General features: G+C 38.7%; 2 protein-coding genes across 3 annotated transcripts; both read left to right on the forward strand.

Annotated features, from left to right (window-relative positions):
- Positions 1–1670: 1670 nt before the first annotated feature.
- On the forward strand, positions 1671–4487 carry LOC141811855 (uncharacterized). Of its 2 annotated transcripts, XM_074699923.1 has the most exons (6): positions 1671–1928; positions 2021–2127; positions 2832–3336; positions 3803–3918; positions 4106–4289; positions 4386–4487. In XM_074699923.1, exons 1-6 carry the CDS (start codon positions 1698–1700, stop codon positions 4422–4424), a joined length of 1182 nt encoding a protein of 393 aa, XP_074556024.1. In that variant the 5' UTR covers positions 1671–1697; the 3' UTR covers positions 4425–4487. The 2 variants fall into 2 exon arrangements, with proteins under 2 accessions (XP_074556024.1, XP_074556025.1); XM_074699924.1 differs by lacking the exon at positions 4386–4487 and having other exon boundaries at positions 4106–4325.
- Positions 4488–4532: 45 nt separating this feature from the next.
- LOC141811856 (sialyltransferase-like protein 1) lies at positions 4533–6087 on the forward strand. Its single transcript, XM_074699925.1, has one exon. The coding sequence runs from the start codon at positions 4757–4759 to the stop codon at positions 5915–5917; it is 1161 nt and encodes a 386-aa protein (XP_074556026.1). The 5' UTR covers positions 4533–4756; the 3' UTR covers positions 5918–6087.
- Positions 6088–8551: the final 2464 nt, after the last annotated feature.

Genomic DNA, 8551 nt, shown 5'->3' on the forward strand with positions numbered 1-8551 from the left:
AATCTCTTGTATGGTCTAATCTTCAGATTTTATATTGATGAAAGTTTTGTGTGTCGGATTGTTCTTTAATGTTGAAGTTTCTCACAAATGTTATTAAATTTAGTAGGGTAAAAGGATAATATGTTGTGGAAATCTATGAGGTTTGATAACTTAGTGCTGACCTAGATATAGGAATAGGTCTAAAGGAGTTTAAGTTGGATGGTGTTTAATCGAATTGAGTCTGAGTTGAGTTAGCTCAAACTATATTTAATTCAATCATGACAAATTGGGTGGGAATGTATTGGGTTAAGCTCGCTCGGCCACCCCACAAATTGATTTTAGTCGAAGTTGGTTTGTTAGATACATGTCAAATGCATGCTTTGATAAAAATTAGAGGATTTAGATGTTTTAGATTTATATTTTTTTATTAATTCATGTATCCAATTTTTATGATCTGATTAATTTTAAAGGTGGACAATCCGATCTCATAAATCGAGAAGCACATGCGGATCCTGACATGATAAACCAGTGTTACTAGTGGTTTGAATTCTGCAAGAGTTTAAAAATGTCCAACATAAAATTCAAACAGTTATTGTATGAGAATCATTTTTGTCTCTTATCATTGTATTATTGTTTGCCTTTGGAAGCATAACTGAGTTGGTTACGACGGGACATACTTACTGAAGTGGGCAAGGGTCGAATTTCGACAAAGCTAAGGCAAAATCCTCTCCCATTATGGCCAACTGTAGCTTTTTGATTTACCTTCCTCCCCTTGTTCGTCCGTTGTGACCAACTGTAGTTTTTTGATTTACCTTCTTCCCCCCATCGTGATCAATTGCAATTTACCTCCTCATATATGATCGTAGGGTCGACTGGCGGATTCAGGGGTAACAAATTAAAAGAGAAAGGTAATTCACCCTTTGATCTTTATTTTTTTTATTGAGATCACTCTATTTTTTATGAAAATTTTAAATTATTTTTGAAAAAATATTTGAAATGGTTCTAAAGAATATTATAGGAGAATCCTCTAAATATCTTCTTTTCAATAAGTTGGGAATAATAATTAGGGTTTAATCTGTAAGCAATTTGGTTAAAAAAATGATAATCCCAGTAGTCACATCTCTGGGGGTGGTCGGTCACGGAAGTTTCCCACCGACCACTAGGGTAAATCTAGATGCCCAGCATCCTTTGATTGCGTTCCCCATTTGGAAGAAAATTCCTGCAAATACGCCATAGCTAGGGATCGAACCGCGGGGGTTACAATCCTGTCCTACCGTTGCAATTTGGTTAAAACTTTGGTGGAGTAGGGGTAAATGACCTAAATCACGTCAAATTTAATTTTATATTATTTAAATTTATTTGATAAGATAATCAAATTAAATTTAAAAAGAATTAAATGGTTCAAATTTATTTATTTTTTTAAAAATTGATATCGATTCATTTAGACGGGAGAGCTCTTAATTTCAATTTATTTGATTATTTATTTATTTTAAAAATATTTTTATATTTATTTAATTGATTAATAAATCTAATATTAAAATTTATTTAACTTTTTATTTATAAATTTAATAAAAAATATATTTTATAAATTTTATTCATAAATATTATTAATAAATTTTTATTCGTAAAATATTAAGTTGATTTAGAGGAAGGTATAATCCAATCTCAACTATTTTTAGTCATCGCTCACGATATTGCTAAACCTAGAGTGACGGCTGATGGGGAAGCGCGGGAAGAAGCACCGCGAATCACCAAGGCACCGAAGCGGCGGCGGCGGCGGAGATGATAACGACGACTCCTTGCCCTCCGCCGCTTACGACCTTCCGTTGCCAACCGATCAGCAAGAGCTGAGCGATCCGGAAGAAAAAGAAGACAATGATGACGGAGAGGGAGCCGATTGGAGTTCCACTGCTCCCTCCAAATTCCACCTCTATCAGCTCTCTGTTCAGGTGACATCATAATCTTCTTGTGCTGAAATGGGGCTTTCTCTAGGTTATTGAGCTTTTTATATATATTCCCATTTCATGGCGGGTCGTTACAGTCGCCCAAGGGGGACATCAGCTACATGCAAAAATTCTTTCTGATGTATGTCGGAGGACGGGTTCCCTTACATTTGCAAGAAGATTTCTGTGGAACCGCACTTTTGAGGTATATATGCCAACATTTTGTGCGAACAATTTCTTTGCTTTCATGTAGTTCTGTAATGAAGCTCAGATGACTAGGGTTCATGAGATTAAGATACTGATAATTGTTACTAATTGTTAGGATTTTGCTCTTAATTGCCCTCATATGGATCTACGGTTACTACATAATTGCAGTTCATCTCTAGATAAAGTATAATGTGATTAGCTTATAGGATCTTAAGTCATGGAATTTTTGTTTTTAAGATCACATCGGCCTTCTCTAAATTTGTCATATCATTTCTTTAGTTTCAAACCAATTAATCCCTTCTAACAGGAATATCCATGGTGGTACTCTCATCCAATTTGCTAAGGAAGCAAAAAAAAAAAAAAAAAAACAAGGTAGCTTTCTTCAAAATCTCTGCGGATAAGTCCCTCAAATCACTCCATGTAGATCCTCTTCCAAATCTCCATGGACAGAGAGCTGTTCAATATCTATTTGGTGAATAATCTACTTATAGATGAATTCTATGCAAGTACAGTCAGTATGGTGATAATTGTTCTAACGTTTTTTGTTAATGATCCACTTGCACCCAATAGGTTACTGTAGATAGGAGGTCAATTCAAATAGAAGTTTGTTGTTATTAGGAATTTACTTAAATTCACTACTTGTAATTGGAAGGTTTATTGAAGATCTTTTGATTGGAAAAATTGCTTCTCCAAACTATGCAGTTGTGAGTGGCTACGTAGTGACCCTAGACGAACAGCAGTTGGTGTTGATTTGGATCTTGAATCACTTAATTGGTGCTTTGACAACAACTTAGGTAAGCTCGGGGCTGATGGATATTCCAGAATCTCCCTTTTCCATGGTAATGTCTTGCGTCCCCAGCAATCTTGCCTTGTGACACGCCAAGAACAAGATCTCATCAAAGATCCATGTTTAAGCGCACAAATTGGTTCTTCAGAAAGTGTGAATGCAACTGAGCTTAATGGCTCCGTTAGCCAAGTAACCTCCATGACTTCATTGATGGAAAAATATGCACTGCCCAATAGAGACATTGTCTGTGCATTCAACTACAGCTGCTGCTGCCTCCACAAGCGCAAAGACTTAATTTTGTACTTCAAACATGCTCTGAATGTTCTGTCAAAAAAGGGTGGCATTTTCGTTATGGATTTGTATGGAGGTGTTTCGTCAGAGTGCAAGTTGCGGCTTCAAAGAAGGTTTTCTAACTTTACAGTAAGTTGTGTCACTGATCTCTCAGTTACCGGAAATTTGGTTATCCATGTTGAAATGACATGACCTTGACCTAGTAATATAATGTGAGGTATGGGCATCTAAAGCCATAGTTCTAAATACTCACATCCAACTGCAACATATTTGATCTTATGCTATACCGTTAAATTGTTCATTATCAAATTATGCTGTTTGAGTAGTTTGTGGATATATGATTCGACTCTGGCTGTTTAATTACCAAGGCTTGGTTCATGGAGCAAAATTTAGTATTTCTAGAAATGATTCAGAGAATGTGGTTGCAAATTTTAATTTCTCTGGATGGGAAGGATCCATTTAATCTAAATTGCTGATTGATTTACTGAATCAAAGGTGATAAATTCTGGACTGCTATCATTCACTGTTAGATTATAATTATCAGAAGCATCCTTTTCTTTTTCTTAGCTGATTTCTATGTTTTGCCTAATTGCAGTATGTTTGGGAGCAAGAAGAATTTGACATACTAAACCGAAAGACAAGAATCAGCCTCCATTTCCATCTTGGAAAGCAGCATGCTATTCGACATGCATTTTCCTACGATTGGCGCTTGTAAGATTCTCACCTTTCATCCGACCATAATCTTTGATGGCTTTTTGCATACCTTTTCATGGGTCCTGAAGCTCTTGTTTGTGGATATTCTTGGTTCACACTTGAGTTTTGTTTCATATGATATGATGGTTAAACTGAGATAAAAACTGATATAAAAGCAAATGCTTAAAAAATCTTCCTTTTGCAGGTGGTCGATACCAGAGATCAAGGATTGCTTGGAGGAGGCTGGATTCCGTTCCATACATGTTTGGATTCGCGAAATGCCAGACACATTGGACGATCACAATAAGCAGGAGTTCAACGCAGGCCGAGATGTCAAGTATGAAGAATTGTCATCATTCCAGCAACAAGATGCATGGAATGCCTACATTGTTGGTGTAGCAAACGCTTAGTTGACGTTCAGTATCCTTTAATTTGTTACAAATTGTATAACATATTTGTTTCTCACTTTTCCTTGTTGTTTCCAGACATATCCTTCAAGTGACGAATTACTTGGGATAAAATGAATGATTGCTGTCGCATCAACATCAACATTATCGATGAACAATCAAAACAAATGGAAGCGCACAACTAAATACTGACCTATATTAAAATATAGGCGTACTTACCCATGAAGTAACAGAATTGCCAGGGGATGTCGATTATCCCGATCTCCCTTCTCTTCTTCGAGCTGTGAGCTGCTGAGATCCCCATCCATGGCGGCCCAGAAGCCCCCTTTGTAGCTGACTACCCGCTGGAATTTCTCCCGCTATCTTATTGATGTGCCTCCGCTCCTAAAGATGCGATCTTTCTGGAGAAAGGAGAGCTCTCCCTCGGTTCCGTACGTTTAGCGGCGAGGATGAAGCGGTCTCTGCGCTTGCCCTTTATCTTTCTGATCGTCTTCGCCGTGCTCTCCGTTTTCAGCTTCCGGGGGGCGCTCCAGGATGGGTTTCGCCGCGAGCGGCCGGCCGAGGCCCCGCCGGCGGTCAACGCTTCTATCGTCAGGCTGGCGGCGGCGGTGGAATCTGGGGATGGGGAGCTGCGGAAGGATGTGGACGATCTCCTTGACGGGTCGTTTGTCTCCTTGGCTCGCCGCCGCCGCACCGAGGCACGGCTGGTGAGCTACTCGGACTGGCGGCGGGAGGGCACGATGCGGTTCCCGCAACGACTTCGCGCGCCTAAGGACTACATGGCGCTGCCCGACTTCCGCCGCGCCCTCCGCGACTGGTTCCGACGGCGCCGGTTCGATCCGGGGGTTATGCACGACCTCGTCGATCTTGTTAAGCGCCCGATCGACCGTCACCGCGGCGTCTCGGACACAGGCGGAATTGGGAATCGGCGGTACGGCTCCTGCGCCGTGGTCGGCAACAGCGGGATTCTCCTCAAGACCAACCATGGCGGGTTAATCGACGGCCACGAGCTCGTGATCCGCCTCAACAACGCCCGCGTCAACGGGTACGGTCCACACGTCGGCACAAAGACCGACCTTTCCTTCGTCAACAGCAACATCCTCCACCTCTGCGCTCGGAGGCAGGGTTGCTTCTGCCACCCTTACGGAGAGACCGTCCCTATCGTGATGTACATCTGCCAGGCCGTCCACTTCCTCGACTACGCCGTTTGCAACTCGTCCCACAAGGCGCCGCTCCTCGTCACGGACCTTCGATTCGACATGCTCTGTTCCCGTATCGTCAAGTACTACTCTTTGAAGAGGTTCGTGGAGACGACAGGGACGCCGGCGGAGGGGTGGGCGAAGGCCCACAACGAAAAGATGTTCCATTACTCGTCGGGAATGCAGGCGGTGATGCTTGCATTGGGGATCTGTGATCGGGTCAGCGTTTTCGGGTTCGGGAAGTCGCCGGAGGCAAAGCACCACTACCACACCAACCAGAAGGCAGAGTTGGACTTGCATGATTACGCGGCCGAGTATGCCCTCTATCGCGACCTGGTTGAGCAGCCGCAGGTAATCCCATTCCTCACAGACTCAGGATTTAAGCTTCCTCCCGTGGTATTCTACCAATGAACTCAAATTGATATGGCACAGTAGGTCTCTTGCATCCCTCGCTCAGGTAAATACTTGCAAAAGAACATGAAGAAGGTAGTTTTAGCATCTTAATTTGTTTGGAAGATTGTTCGCTGATTCAAAGTTGTGGTTATTTGAATGAAAATTTTGGAATTTGCTTGTTCATTTCAGTTGAAAGTATAATTAAGCAGACTCACACAAATACTCTTGCATTGTTCATCCCATTCCAGACTTGCTGATTTTGCTACTTTGCTCAACTCTAATCATATGCTAGGTCAAACAAACAAGCTTCTTACGATCAGAATTCTCATATTTTTTTTGTGGTTTCAGGACTTCATAGAATTATTTCTTCAGCTCTTATGTGTAAACTCTTGTTATACTGGTTAATTGCTAATGCCCAGTACAAGCACATTATGTTCAGCAAGTTTAATTCAGCATATGTTGAAAATCTACTAAACATTTACAGAGGGAATTTCATGGTTAACTTATGCTCCGACTCGGTATTGCCTCAAGAGCTAAAATCACTTGTATCTCTATTTTGTATCATTTGAATTGTTGTTCTGCTGCCATGGCATTAACCTCAGGTTGAATAGAGTTCTAGAGATCAACAATCTATCTCCCTTCAAAGTCTGAAACATGAGTCATAGTTATTTGCTAAGATCAAGCAGCTTTCATGCTCAAATCGTATTGAGAAATAACCAACAGTAATTGCCACAATTACAAAATCTGTATGTTTGTTCCTTGTCACTCTGGTGTGCATCCCTCAAGGAGTTATCTTTCTTGGTTCAAGGAATGGATTCTTTCTGGCTCTGCCTGGAATATGAGATTTTGAGAAGCTTCCTCAATTACAATTTTAATGCTTTTTTAGTCGAGTTTTAAAGTTACTCTTGATAATACTGTGGAAATTGTCTTCATTTTTGATGTCTTTTGTTTTGTTCAAAGGTTCTTGCATGTACTTTGAATGATTAGGCAGGAGAATACTATTGCTCAAAAACCACTTGATTGATCTCCTTAATTTATATTAATTTGAGCAATGCACTTTAGGATTCATCATGGTTTGATATTCCTATTGTCACTCTGGAGTAATGGAATGTATTCCTATCTATCTATGTACCACGAAATTCTCCACTATGAAAATAACTTTAGATCTAAAGTGAAAGGAGAAGAGAAAAGGACATTACTTTAGCTTCACATGAGGAAAGTAAATACAAAATGTCAAGAAATTTCATTTCTCACATAAGTGCTTTTCACTTTTTAAGTTAAATTACTCTTAAATCACTAATTATGTTTTTAGTTCCCGAGTGAATGATTTTCTAGATGATGCACCGGTTTATGTTATATATCGTAACTCCTATGATTGCTCGATCAAGCATAGGGAGTCAGGAAGTCACAAAATTAGTATCTGATTTAGTAATTAAAAATAAATAAAATGATTTAGATATTTAGAATAATCAAAAGAGTATCCTTTTTATTTGAAACGTCTCTTTTTATTTAATTACATAGTACTTACTGTCTCGCATTAAATTTTTTTATCACGCGTAAATTTTGAATCAGTGTGATAATTATATAAAGAGGATAAGTCCGCATTATAACAGTTTGACATTAAATTTTTCTATCATACATATTCAATCCTGAATCGATCAAATAATCATATAAATAAATTTACATTGTAACAGTTATAATGTCATAATTGTTACAATATATATTTAACATGTTCAAAAATATTCACATGATAGCAATTATGATTTCGTAATTGCTATAATGCGGATTTGATTTATTCAGCTAATATTTACATTGTAACAGTTACGAAATCGTAGCTGCTACAATTCAAATTTGTTCATCTAACATTCATATTGTAGCAGCTATAATTTATAGCTGCTACAATTCAGAATTGTTTTGTAGCTACAACTCAGATTTATTCTATTCAACTACATTCATATTGTAGCAGTTATAAATCATAGTTATTATAACTCGAATTTATCATGTTCATCAATATTTACGTTGTAGTCGTTATAAATCATATATACTACAATACATATTTGACTTGTTCACCTAATATTCACATTATAATATCTATGAAATTGTAGCTGTTATAACTCAAATTTATTCATCTAACATTCACGTTGTAGCAGCTATGAAATCATAACTACTACAATTCAGACTTGTTTCATAGTTGTTGCAACTTACATTTTTTCTATTCAACAACATTCATATTGTAGTTGTTATAAATCATAGATATTATAACTTGAATTTGTCATGTTTAAAATATTTACGTTGTAGTAGCTATAGATCATAGTTGCTACAATGTAGATTTAATTTGTCCCAGATCATGTTTGAGGGTGTTGTATTTTTCCATAGACGGTGTTCCGATCAATACATCGTGGATGATTCAAATGTCGGTTCAGAACTGTTGACGTGCATGCTCCTCGAAGAGAATAGCCCGGAGAGATGAGAGTACCTGAAAAACACTCAAAAAGAGGGTTAGAATGACGCTGGACGAGTCTCGACAAGCCACTCCGACGCTCAAGTTAGGGTTCGACGTGAGGAAGGAGTTTAATAACTTAGGGAAATTAGGATAGATGTGTGCGTACCTGTACTCATGGACATGAGTTATCTTTTTATAGTAATTGATCT

Source organism: Curcuma longa, chromosome 17 (genome assembly GCF_044706935.1).
Source record: "Curcuma longa cultivar G26 ecotype Majalengka, Jawa Barat chromosome 17, ITB_CL_G26_1.1, whole genome shotgun sequence".
In the NCBI taxonomy this organism is placed as follows: Eukaryota; Viridiplantae; Streptophyta; class Magnoliopsida; order Zingiberales; family Zingiberaceae; genus Curcuma; species Curcuma longa.